Source organism: Octopus bimaculoides, chromosome 19 (genome assembly GCF_046866305.1).
Source record: "Octopus bimaculoides isolate indiv1 chromosome 19, ASM4686630v1, whole genome shotgun sequence".
Lineage (NCBI taxonomy): Eukaryota > Metazoa > Mollusca > Cephalopoda > Octopoda > Octopodidae > Octopus > Octopus bimaculoides.
This window is the reverse complement of record NC_142946.1, coordinates 28727099-28741403: the sequence shown is the minus strand read 5'-3', so window position 1 is coordinate 28741403 and position 14305 is coordinate 28727099. Positions and strand designations below refer to the sequence as shown.

Below are 14305 nucleotides of genomic sequence, written 5' to 3'. Positions count from 1 at the left end.
AAATCGGGATGGCACCTGTGCCCAGCGTCGCCTTTCTGGCACTTGTGCCCGTGGCATGCATAATGGACTTTCGAGCAAGATCGTTGCCAGTGCCCCTGGACTGGCACTTGTGCGGGTGGCACATAAAATACACCATTTGAGCATGGCCTTTGCCAGTACCGCCTGACTGGCCTCGTGCGGGTCGCATGTAAAAGCACCCACTACACTCTCTGAGTGGTTGGCGTTAGGAAGGGCATCCACCTGTAGAAACTCTGCCAAATCAGATTGGAGCCTGGTGTAGCCATCCGGTTTCACCAGTCCTCAGTCAAATCGTCGAACCCATGCTAGCATGGAAAGCGGATGTTAAACGATGATGATGATGAAAGGCTAAGTCGACCTCAGCAGAATTTGTACTCAGATTGGAGTAACGGGCAAAATACTGCTAAGCATTTCATCCAGCGTGCTAACGATTCTGCCAGCTTACTGCCTTAACAATAATAATAATATCAGCATTGCAGAAATATCTGTAACTACATATGCTGTATGTCAAAACTTGTTTGTGTGAGTTGTGTATGTCTCAGATAAGGGGTGAAGTGCCCATGAATCTGGTAACCCTTCATCTAACTATAATCATACACAACTGGCTGGACTTGTGAAAACTTAATGGAAAACATAAAAAATGTAAGCATCTGTAAATTGTGTGCTAGTGTCATGAGAAATGTTTCTATGTTCTTGGAAATTGTGTGCTAGTGCCATGAGAAATGTTTCTATGTTCTGACACTTACAGAATATAGAAAGAAGTGTTAAACTGATAACTATATAATCCAACCAAAATATTTGTTATGCAAACGTAAACAGAATTACTATTTAGCCTTAAAATATATTGTACATATTCAAAGAACCTTCTTGATTTAGTGGTATGGAAATGTTCTTCTGGTATTCTTTTACTTGTTTCAGTTATTTGACTGTGGTCATGCTGGAGCACTACCCTTTATTCAAAAAAATTGATCCTTGGACTTATTCCCTTTAAGCCTGGTGCTTATTCTATCCTGCCAAACTGCTAAGTTATGGGGATGCATACACACCAATGGGATGCATACACACCAATGGGATGCATACACACCAACACACACACACACACACATGAATATATATATACATATGAAGGGCTTCTTTCAGTTTCCGTTTACCAAATCTACTCACAAGCTCCTGGAAAAAAAGGATGGGAGTGGGGTTTGTTTGTAGTTTGTAGAGAAAACATTAAATATGCCTGAAAAGCAACATGGTCTTTCACCCCCAGTAAAAGACATGAAGAACTATCAAACATAGCGAATAAGTACCGGTGGGTGGAGAAAAGAAGAGAGAACTAACATGGGATCCTTCTAGAACTCCCAGAATGAAAACCTAAACACCCAAAAGACTTTCCCTGTATTCATTACTAAATCTCTTTTCCTCTTTTCCATTGTTAAAAGTAAAGAAAAGATCGATTGTATTTCTGCAATTGTCATTTTAAATGATTGAAACTTTCCTTTCCCAGTCTTTATTGCTTCACTCCTTTTCTCTACGGTTAAGAGAGTGAAGGTACGTAGCTCAGTGGTTAGGGGTATTCGACCCATGATCGTAAAGTCATGAGTACGATACTTGGCGGTGATCTGTGTTCTTGAGTAAAGCACTCTACTTCACCTTGCTGCAGTCCACTCAGCTGGCAAAAATGAGTTGTAGCTGTAATCCAAACGGGCCAGTCTCGTGATATTCTGTGTGAGGCTAAATCTCCCTGAGAACTATGTTAATGATATGCATGTCTGTGGAGTACTCAACCACTTGTGCTTTAATCTAATCCTCATGTGGTAATGAAAAGTGAAAGTGACATCCAATATTTGCTGTAGTTATTTGTCTTTGATTTAACAATGTGTCTGTGTATCTACTTTTCTTTCACTGTATGTATCAGTCTACTCTGAAAATACTGACAAACATTTAAAAACACAAACGAATGCCAACTCTCTTTCAGTCACTACTCATTGTCTCTTTCTTTCAGTCTCACTTCCTCTCTGTCCCTCCTCTCTCCCGCTTTTAATTTATCAATGTCTGTAGTGTGAGGTTCACAGCTATTTGCTGAAAGAAAGAGGCAGACGGACAGAATAACTGTCAGACAGACAGACAGATAGATAGATAAAGCAGCATTTCTTTTTGCAATTTCCATATTTCCAAAGGCTTTATCATATATCATCAAAAAGGAAAAGTTTTCAAGCATTTTCTGTATGCGAATGGTTCATTCTCTTTCATTACTATTCTCTATTCACTCAATCTATCTCTCTTAATCTCCTCTCTTTTCTCCCTCTCTCCTCTCTGTCTCCTTGCCTCTAACTGTCTTCCTGTGTTTAATGCGTTATATTTCTCATACCTCTCAGCACTATCAATCTCCTTTTTCTCTCTCTCTCTAGCTCTCTCTCCTCTTACTTCCTCTTCTTTGCCTCTCACTTCAACTATACTTCCTCTGCTTCTGTCCCTCTCCTCTCTCCTGCTTTGCCACTCACTTCAACAATACCTCCTCTGCTTAACACCTTTTATTTCTCTTTTTCTTTGTAACTCTCCCTTCAAACTTTCTACCTTTTCTTTTGAAGTGTGACACACACCACAGGTATGTACAAAAAAAAATGTTGGCGTATTAATATTATTGATGATGATGATACTGCCTCCTATCTCATTTCCATTCTTACATCCAAAGAAGATTATTTTTTGCTCTCCCAAAACTTCTTTTCAGGTTTTTTTTTTTTTTACTATTTATTTGTTTTATATGATTGTTGATCGCCAATGCTATTGGATTTACCTACAAATCAAGAAGTCAGGAAAGAAGCCATCATGCAAGTTTGATAGCAGTAATGCAAGAAGTAATAATAAAGGGATTACATTGGACATTAAACTTGAAAAATAATTATTAGTGACAATGACTGGTGTAGCAGCATCATAGTCAACTGCTACAAAGGTAAAGGGGACGCTTTAGATACAAATAATTACAGAGGCATCAAGCTGTTATATCAGGTTATGAAAGTTACAGAGAGGGTCATAGCCCAACTAATTAGGGAGCGAATCAATTTAGATGAGATGCAGTTTGGGTTCGTGCCAGGTAAAAGCACTACTGATGCCTTATTTCTAGTGAGACAGTTGCAGGAGAAATACCTAGCTAAGGATAAACCTCTGTACCTGGCTTTCGTTGACATGGAGAAAGCCTTTGACAGGGTCCCCCGATCCCTTATCTGGTGGTCAATGAGGAAACTTGGGATAGAAGAATGGTTAGTGAGAGCTGTGCGAGCCATGTACAGAGATGCTGCCAGTAAGGTGAGGGTTGGAAATGAGTACAGCAATGAATTCCGGGTAGAGGTAGGGGTCCACCAAGGTTCCGTCCTCAGCCCCTTATTATTTACCATAGTCCTCCAGGCAATCACAGAGGAGTTCAAGACAGGTTGCCCCTGGGAGCTCCTCTATGCTGATGACCTTGCCCTAATTGCGGAGTCACTATCAGAACTAGAGGAGAAGTTTCAGGTGTGGAAGCAAGGTCTAGAATTGAAGGGCCTTAGAGTCAACCTAGCTAAAACCAAAATCCTAATAAGTAGGAAGGTAGATAAAACACAAACCCCTTCAGGTAGATGGCCCTGCTCAGTATGTAGAAAAGGAGTAGGTAGTAACTCTATAAGATGTACCCGGTGCAAGCTATGGACACATAAGAGGTGCAGCAACATCAAAGGCAGGTTAACTAGCAAGTTAGTTTTTGTTTGTGGCAGATGTTCAGGTGCAATAAAGACTGCAAACAAACAGGAAACAACTTCTATCTCATTCCAGGGTGAAAAACTAGAGGTAGTCGATAGCTTCCGCTATCTGGGCGACCAAGTTAGTAGTGGGGGTGGGTGCGCTGAAAGTGTAGCTGCTAGAATAAGAATAGCCTGGGCAAAGTTTAGAGAGCTCTTACCCCTGCTGGCGACAAAGGGACTCTCACTCAGAGTAAAAGGCAGACTGTATGACGCATGCGTACGAACAACCATGCTACATGGCAGTGAAACATGGGCTGTAACTGCTGAGGACATACGTAAGCTCGCAAGGAATGAAGCCAGTATGCTCCGTTGGATGTGTAATGTCAATGTGAATACCCGTCAGAGTGTAAGTATCTTGAGAGAAAAGCTGAACATTAGAAGCATCAGTTGTGGCGTGCAAGAGAGACGATTGCGCTGGTATGGACATGTGGTGAGAATGGAGGAGGATAGCTGTGTGAAAAAGTGCCACACCCTAACAGTTGAGGGAACCCGTGGAAGAGGTAGGCCCAGGAAGACCTGGGCTGAGGTGGTGAGGCAAGACCTTCGTACACTGGGCCTCACCGAGGCGATGACTACGGACCGAGACCTTTGGAAATGTGCTGTGCGTGAGAAGACCCGGCAAGCCAAGTAAGATCGTTGCCAGTGCCCCTGGACTGGTTCTTGTGCGGGTGGCACATGAGATGCACCATTTTGAGCGTGGCCGTTGCCAGTACCGCCTGACTGGCTCCTGTAGGATTTTCGAGCGAGATCGTTGCCAGTGCCCCTGGACTGGCTTGTGCGGGTGGCACATAAAAAGACACCATTTCGAGCGTTGCCGTTTTCGTGCGGGTGACACGTAAAAGCACCCACTACACTCTCTGAGTGGTTGGCGTTAGGAAGGGCATCCAGCTGTAGAAACTCTGCCAAATCAGACTGGAGCCTGGTGTTGCCATCCGGTTTCACCAGTCCTCAGTCAAATCGTCCAACCCATGCTAGCATGGAAAGCGGACGTTAAACGATGATGATGATGAAAAAAAGTATTAATATCAAAAGGCAATCTTTATATCCAACTTAATATGGTTGTTAAAATGCCAAATACTGCAGTATTAACTTTGAGAAGTACTCTCATATAGATGCATGGTGCATAAAAGCACAGACTTATATCATAGCAAACAAGAATCTTTGATTATGGGTACTACCAGATCACATGATTTTGGTCTGCTGGAAGTTTTTAGTGACAGGCTTTTGGTGACTGCATATAAGCTAAATCTCACTACCACAGTATATAGACTATCAATGTCCTTTCAATCAATTATTTTTTAATAAGCCAGCATGCTTACTAAAAAATAATTGTTAGTGATAGAAACAGTATTAGTACCAAAAGGTAATCTTTATATACAATTTAATGTATATGATGATTTGCAGAGCATCAAAATGGACTGATGAAGTTGCTGGTAATTACTCAGAGCAGTTGAAAAGAATTAATTGCTAGTAAGAACAATACACCAGAGCAGCTGGAATTTTCAGTTCAGCCATCATCACGTAGTGTTTGCGCTTGTTCTGAGGTTTTTTCAACAATCTCTGTTAAATCCACTCCCTCGTCACATGATGAGATTTCCGAGAAGCTAGACATGCGGATGGACACACTGTGCAGAGATAACCAACATCTTTTGCATTCTCGTAGTCGCAGTCATTCTGCCTCTCGTACCTCTCTGTCACACTCCGGTCTGTGTTGGTACCATGCAAGATTTGCAGAAAAAGCCTGCAAGTGTAATCAGCCTTGTAGCTTTAAGTCATCGGGAAACGAGTCTTGGAGGAATTGAGCTCGTCAATTCCCTCCTCTTCATTTTCTACTCATCATACATTCTTCGTAAAAGATTTGGTGTCTTAAGAAACTCTTCATGGTTGATACCGGTTCTTCTTGCAGTTTTTGGCCTCTTCATTTCACTGCAGACAGGCCTAAGTGTTCTGCCATTGTTTTGCATGCAATCAACTCATCTTCCATTGCTACTTTTGGTCAGATTTCTTTACGCCTGGATATCAATCTTTGTTGAGATTTTCAATGAATCTTTGTCAAAGCTGACATACCGCATCCTATTCCGGGAGCTGATTTTTTGAACCACTTTAATCTATTGGTAGATGTCAGGCGACAGAGGCTTGTCGACGGTTCTACGTCACTCTCTACACCAACTAGAAGTTCTACCAATGCGGTTCTTACCCTTGCATTTTTTGTTGCCACCGCTGGAGATGCTTTCCATTCTCTTTTAGCTTCTTTCCCAGAGCTGGTAAATCAAACTTTTCATTCAGCAAAGCCTGCACACTTGACCCTCCATTTTATTACCACCACTGGGTCACCTGCTTTTTTGCGCCCATGGCGTTTTGCTCCTGACCATCTAAAAAAAGCTAGGGCCGAGTTTGAGCACATGCTCCAACTTGGCCTGATACACCCCTCTACCAGCCCATGGGCATCTCCCCTTCATTTGGCGCGTAAAGGGGATTCTGATTTTCGCCTGGTGGTGGATTATAGGCATCTGAATGCAGTTACGGTACCTGACCGATATCCTATAAAAAACCTTCAGGATTTTTTAGCAAATCTTCATGGCTGTACCATCTTTTCTAAGGTTGACCTCATTCGCGCCTATCATCAGATACTGGTCAACCCAGCCGATATTCCAAAAACTGCCATTACCACTCCTTTTGGTTGTTTTGAGTTTCTGTATATGAGTTTTGGTTTGCGGAATGCTACCAGTACGTTCCAGAAATTCATTGACGAAGTCGTCCGCGGACTTGATTTTGTGTTAGCTTATGTTGATGACATACTCATTGCAAGTGACACACGTGAGAATCATCTCCGGCACTTGTCTCAGCGTATTCGCGCCTATGGTGTTTTTACAGGCAATCTTCTCTTGAATTTTTGGGATATCATATTGACTCATGTGGCATCAAACCTCTCTTGTCCAAAGTCAATGCAATTCAACGCATCGCACCTGCTTCTTTGTGTCAGTTACGCCATTTTCTAGGAATGGTAAATTTTTATAGACGTTTTATACCCAGATATGTGGACAAACTATTTCCTTTGACCCAGCTACTAAAGAACACCTCTAGAAAGGATGGTCAGATCACCCTCTCAGCTGAGGTGTTAGCTGCCTTTGAGTCAATCAAGAAGGAAATAGCTTCTGTCCTTCTGCTTGCACATCTGGTTCCTGATGCTTCTCTCTCTTTAACTGTGGATGCATCGGATTCTGCGATTGGCGCTGTGCTACAACACACAGTGGACAACCGAACTCGACCGTTGGTTTTCTTTTCTTGCCAATTACAACCAGCTGAGTGGCGATACAGCACTTTTGATCATGAGCTCTTAGCAATGTTGTTGTTTGGTCCATCCATCCAGTTGCTAACCTACCATGGTTGTCACTCTAAAGCTATAGACAGAGAGTGAGAACGTTTGCCCTATCGTCTAAGACAAACAAACTCTCGCCTCATGCTTTCTGTCCCTTGGATTTTATTTCACAGTTTACCAGTGACATTCGACATATACCTGGGAAAGAGAACGTTCCTGCTGACACTCTTTCTCATCTTTCAGTCTGTTCTCTTTCATCTCCTGCTGCAATCGATTTGATTGCCATTTCGCAGGACCAACCCACTTTGGCAAAGTTAGATTTAACTTCGCCCAAGTTCTCCCATTGCGAATTTGCCTATCTTCTGCTTCCGTCGGCTGAAGGCACTATTCTTTGTGATACCTCTACTGGTTCTCCCAGGTCACTTGTGCCTGAGAATTATCAACGCTCAGTGTTTGAGACCCTGCATTCCTTGTCGCATCCGGGCATCGCTGCTACACTGAAGCTTATCACTGCTCGTTTTTTCTGGCCAAATATGCGTCGCATAATTACTTCTTGGACACGCACTTGTTCCAAGTGCCAGCATTTCAAGGTTCAACGGCACATTCAGGCTCCGCTGGGACAGTTTTCTCCTCCGAGGCCTGTTTTTGCCATGTCCACATTGATCTGATTGGACCTTGGCCTCTGAGTCGCAGGTTCTCTTATCTTGACCTGCGTCAATCATTTCTCCCGTTGGCCAGAAGCCATTCCAATAGCAGACATTTCTGCTGAATCTGTTGCTCAAGCTTTTGTTTCTAGCTGGATTTCCCGCTTTGGAGTTCCGTCCAGATTAACTTCTGATCGCGGTCGCCAGTTTGAAGCTTCTTTATTTCGTGAATTGTCACGAATCCTGGGTATGCATCACATTCACACGACCAGTTACCATCCAGCTTCCAACGAGGTGGTTGAACAGTTTCATAGACAGCTATGCCTCTCCAGATCCGCTGTCTTGGACTGAGTTTCTGCCAATTGTACTTCTTGGCTGTCGTACTGCTGTCAAGGCAGACCTGGGTTTCTCCTCTGCAGAGCTGCTGTATGGTACCACACTAGCATTGCCTGATACGATGTTGGTGCCAGACGGTTCACAGTTTCATGACCCAGCGTCGTACGTCGCCAGACTTCGCACCTATTTTTCTAATCTTCTGCCCATGGGTTCCCGGGACCAGTCTCTGCCCTCTAATGTCCCATCAGATATTGACTCTTGGTCACATGTTTTTGTTCAGGATGACTCTTGTTTCTCCTTACAAAGGACCCTTTCGTGTGCTTTCTCGCACACGATTTTACGATTGATATGAATGGTCATATGGAGACCATTTCTGTAGATCGGCTTAAAAGAGCATATTTTGAGGTGTCCACATCTTTCGATGACACCACTGCCATGCCCACCTTTGAACCTACACGTGCACCTTTGACAACACCATCACCTACACCACCACCTTCATTGTCGCAACCTGCCTCGAACAGACCCTATGTCACCAGGACTGGCCGAACTGTTCACTGGCCCAAGAAACTTACAAAGACAATTTATATTTGACAATCTCTTTTGTGAAACTGGACAGTGTCAATGTTTTGCTATTGAACATTTTGTAAAAAATTTTGTGCATGCTCATTTATATTGTAATTATTTTCTTTTGACTTGTCATATTTTGTACCACATCTTGTGGGTGATCGGTAGCCATCTTGTTTCTAGCGCCACTACAATCTTTCTATTTTCGTGCTTCCGCACTCGAGGGGGAGCCTTGTAGTGACGCATTGTTCTAGACGCCATATTGAAAGATTCATCTACACATGTGCAAATATTAGAGCCTACCGGAAGCCCCTTACGCTCATGAACAATCATCAGCAGCAGCTAGAGTTCACTGCCATTCAGTTTTAGAATGATTGCGGCTTCTGACCAGGCAAGACGTAACTCAGAGCAGCTCCGTGGAGAATGGACTTTTAATGGCAAGCGACACTGCAAATCTGCAATAATGCCTGCTTTCTTTTGTGTCTAACATTCAACTCTGCTGCTTTCTTCACCAAGGCATTCACGGCTACCGCTAACCTGAGATGGAATTTTTCCCAGTGAAAATAAATTATTGTTGTTATTCAGAGAGATCTTGTCCTCGCTTTTCATCTTTCAAGTATTGTGTATGGAATTGCGAAGCACCCAGCCAGTGTTTATCATTTTCCTACAGAAGTAACTCGGAGTGAGTCATTGTGGTAGTGTTGATGTTTCACCACTTACATGACAATGCTATTAAGTATAAGTTTGAAAACTGAGTCAGATCTCCAAGTGGTTTTAAGTGCATAAATTTCCGATAGCCAATTGGCTAAAAATTTTCAGCACCAAGGAGTCATGACCAAGATGCCCCCGCCTTTCCATCCTTAGAGTGTAAGAAGACTGAAACACTTGGATGAGAGGAGTTTTTTCTCTGAAGACCGTCTGCTGTTTGGCTCTATTGAGAGTTTCTTACCACTGCTTAATTAAAAGTATCAGTATTGTATTTAAATGACTTTATTTTCCATATTTACGTTCAGATTTTCTGTTATAATATTACCAAAACAGTAATTTTCCTTCAGTTGTAATTTTGAGTATGAGTTATATGACACAATGCTTATTTGTGTAACTCTAATTTATTCCTTGAATAATATATAAATAACTATATTAAATTTTCAAAATAATTAAAATTGGATGTTGTGAAAATGAAATTACAGCTCCAAAATAATATTATACTTGCTTTATATTTTTAGACTTTGACAAACTAACCTTTTATCTTGGCAATATTTATTTAATGTTTTTCCTAATTACACAATATTTCACATGTGTAACCTAAGGATTCTTTTCCTTTTTTTTTTTTCATTGGAAAATATTTTTTTTTATTTCATAGATTTTATCTTGCTAAACACAGTGGCAGACAGTTAACACTACAACCACAACTTGGTTCAGCTGATTTGCATGCTTGTTTCTATGGTCCACGTAAAGAAGAAAGTAGTGATGGTGCTAGTGCCAGTTCATCAAAAGGGCCTCGTAAACACATTATTCAAGTATCATCATTCCAGATGTGTGTCTTAATGCTATTCAATACCCATGGGAAAATGACCTATGAGGTTAGTAAATTTCATATAAATTTCTCTTTTAAGTAGAATTCAGAATATTATTACTAATAATATTGCAACAATTAAACCTGAAATTTTCATTTCTGTAGCAATCATTTGGTTGAAACAGTTGACACTTGACTTTTTGTCCATCATATTGATACAATCATTAACTATCTATCTTAGTGTCTTTCTTTCATTCTATCTTATTTCCTTTTTCAGTTACTGTCGGTATAGCTTCTACAGAACCAAATTCATTGCGGACATTAGTTATGTCAAACATGAAAATCTGAGTTGCTATGTATGGATTACATCCATTACTGATCCACATCATCATCATGATCTTTTAACATCCTTCTTTTGTGTTCACATGCATTGGATGGTCTGACAGGTCCAAGGACTGCATCATGCTCCAATGCCTGGTTTCTACAGCTAGATGCCCTTCCTAATGCCAACAACTTTACATTGTGTACTGGTTACTGCTTTTGTGGAACAGTAGTGAGGTTACCATGTAACTCACAGGATTAAGATCCCCTCTATAAGTGGGGCTACAGTAGAGACAGGTGTGAGCAGCAGGATAATAATAATAATACACTAAATAGGTAAAGGATAAGAATATGACATGTGGGTGAGTAGATTGTAAGAGTGTGAGGGAATTGATATATAAACAGAGTATGGTCTATAGGATGTGCAACATTAACTTGCAAATCAAAAGTGTGCAAGAGAAGCAGATATGAATGGATGACACCTCTTTGCTGACAATGTGCATTAAGAGAGAATAGTAGATGGAACAAAAAAATGGTGATCTATGGTTGGTATATGGCTGAGCAGGAAATGCTGTTGTTATATTGGTGATGATGATCATCATAATACACTTTCAGTATTTCTAGAGTAGAATTTTCATACTACATTAGAAAGGGACAGATAGGACAGTTTAATTATGAGAACTTCCATCTAAATCTGCTTTACAAAACTGCTTAAACTCCTGTTCACGCTGTTTTACTTAACTCTGTCTTTGAAAAATATTGTGGGAAAGTTAAAACTTAGTCATTAAGTCATATTCAGAAATAGAACCTGGCTTTGTAGTTTAATACATGTCATCATGATCATCATTTAATGTCTGTTTTCCATGCTAGCATGGGTTGGATGGTTTGATGAGCTGACCAGCTGAAAGGCTGTTCAGGTTCCATGTCTGTTTTGGCATGGTTTCTTTGGCTGGATGTCCTTCCTAAAGCCAACTACTTTACAGAGTCTACTAGGTGCTTTTATGCAACACCAGTATGGGTACTTTTTATGTGGTACCAGCTCTTACAAACCCTTAAGATTAGGGAATCTCAGCTGGAGAGGGTTGCAAGGGATGCGCCTGCATGCGAGGGCAACCACGCCTTTACTTTGCTTGTCATGTCTTTTCAAGCACAGCAAACTACCAGGAGTCTCAGCCCCCTGTCATCCCCTTTGTGAGTCTCAACATTTGTAGATCCCTTCTCACCACTTCCTCTCACATCTTCCTGGATTTATCCCTTCTACATTGTTCCCTCTACAATTAGTTGCACCTCTTCATGCAACTGTCCTCATTCATACGCATTACATGGTCATACTAGCACACTCCTCTCTCTTGCACACTGCATCTGATGCTACATATACCAAGTTTTTCTCTCAAATCACTTATACTCTGTTGTATATGCACACTGACATTACCCATCCATTGAAACATATTGGCTTCATTTCTTTCAAGTCTTTGTATATCCCCAGTAGTAGTAGTCACAGTCCATGTCTCACTGCCATGTAGTATAGCTGTCCATACACAGGTATTGTACAATCTGCCTTTCACTCTGAGGGAGAGGCCCTTCATTACTAACAAAGGTAGTATCCCTCTGAACTTTGTCCAGCCTATTCTTATTCTAGCAGCTATGCTTTCAGAACAACCACCCCCACTACTAATTTGGTCACCTAAGTAATGGAAACTGTCTACTACTTTTAAGGATCCCTCCAGGCATATGAGGGAGTCTATTTATTGTACATTCCTGGTGTTTAATGTACCTGTACATCTGTCACATGTAAAGATTACTTTCTTCATTAGTCGTCCAGTGATACTGCTGCACCTCTTATATGTCCATTGCTTGCACTGGGTACACCTTATGGAGTTTCTCCCAGCACTTTTACTTTTTCTACATATTGAGCAAGGTATCATAAAAAACTGAACATAAAGCAAATGAATATTATTATTATTATTCAAAGTCTGCTCTTGACAGGATCTAACAAGTTGGAAGACTGCCTCATGCTCCAATGTCTGTTTTAGCATGATTTCTATGGTTGGATTCTTTTCCTAATGTCAATCACTTTACAGAGCATACTGGGTGATATCTTCATAGTACCAACACTAGTCAGAGGTTTGCAAAACTGAAGGGTTGAAAGAGGTTCCTATAATTGAAGGAGAGCAGGAGAGAAAAGATAAAGTATGATGAAAGGAAGATATAGATATGAGGAGAGAGTAACCATGTGAAGAGAGAGTAACCAAGTGAAGAGAGTAGACTTAGATGAATGTTATTGAGACATTGTTTCACAGATGGATGCTCTTGCCACTATCCTTTACCTGTTTTTGAAGTAAAAGATTTCCTATTCCATATGACTTCAAAGGCACAGATAATTTGTTAAAAGGAGAAATGATAACATCATCATTCTTCATAGGTTGCAACTTTCATAGAAGCAAGCCTAGATCTAATACACACAGGCACACATATACGTTATCATCATTTAACATCTCTTCCATGTCTGTATGAGTTGGATATTTTGACAGAATCTAAGGAGCGGGAGGACTGCTCCAGGTTCCAATGTCTCCTTTAGCATGGTTTCTACAGCTGGATGTCCTTCCTAAAGCCAAAGCATTTTGGTGCCATTTTTCATGACACTAGTGAGGCTGCCAGTAGGAGATAGTTTTATGCTAATTGTTGAGAGGTTAAAGTATGATAGAAGGGCATCAAAGCCAAATTGAAAATAGTGAGTTTGGTTTTTTTGTTAGCACCTGCATTTCTAGCATCCAATTCAGCTTCTTGTCTCCCTCTCATCACTCATGAATACAACCCTGAGGTACTTGGACTTCTCTACTTGTCTCAGTGACATAGAGAGTGCACTGGCAAGACTTTCTTTAGAGGGCTAATGTTTCAGTCTTTGCAATACTTAAAATTTATTTTCTGTAAAAGCAATGTCTTTTCAAATTGCATTTGTTCACTAGAAAACATTTCAAAATATTTTAGTTCAGAACTCCTACAAAATTAAGTTTGGTGCTTAGTCCTTGTCAAAAGAAAATGTATTTGTTTTGTAGGATATAAAAAGTGAAACAGATATTCCAGAAAAAGACCTACTCCGAGCCATCCAATCTCTTGCTGTTGGTAAGATAGCCCAACGAGTCCTTCATAAAGATCCAAAGACTAAAGAAATTGGTAAGAAATTTTATTTGCTATTTTAATGTTAACATTTTCCTACAAATGTGCACTCAATTAGTATTATTTTGTAAGGGACGACCGTGCGAACTCAAAAAGGAGAAATGGTGACGAATGGAAAAACAGGACTCCTTTTATTTAATCGTGTCACACGGTCGAACATACAATAGATATATCAAATGATGATATAGATGATATATTATACTACGATAACATAGATGACCAGTAATGAAAGACCACAACCGTATTAGATGAAATAACAGAGATATTTATTATAGCGTTAAAGATGTATGTCTGTGTGAGAGTGTGAATGCAACATATAAGAACATAATCAAAGACAGGTCGTCATACAAAGAAAAGTGTGTATGTGAGTGATACATGTGTGTATGAGAAATATTACAGCAGATAGAAAGAGAGTCAATAACACGTGAACAATTATACCAGTTCGTTAGTACACTATAGGAAAAGTTCTGTATGTGAAAGTGAGGAGAGGCTGAGTGCGGCAGTGCTGATCACTAGTTGTGATGTCGTGGCATCGATGCCGGGCCGTGATTCTTGTTATACAGATGTTCGTCGCTGGCTGAGAATTTCTTGTCTGTTTAAGAACTCTTGTCTGTTTATTTACCGTGGTGAAGCTGAGTCACCT

The 14305-nt window shown here is 40.8% G+C and overlaps 1 protein-coding gene across 1 annotated transcript in view; it reads left to right on the top strand.

The window, feature by feature from the left end:
• LOC106881211 (cullin-3) overlaps positions 1-14305 on the top strand; it is a 129185-nt gene that overhangs the window by 96981 nt on the left and 17899 nt on the right. The window contains exons 11-12 of the mRNA XM_089366686.1: positions 10012-10231; positions 13542-13659. Coding sequence (XP_089222812.1) covers positions 10012-10231; positions 13542-13659 — 338 coding nt within the window. The remainder of the gene's footprint in view (positions 1-10011; positions 10232-13541; positions 13660-14305) is intronic.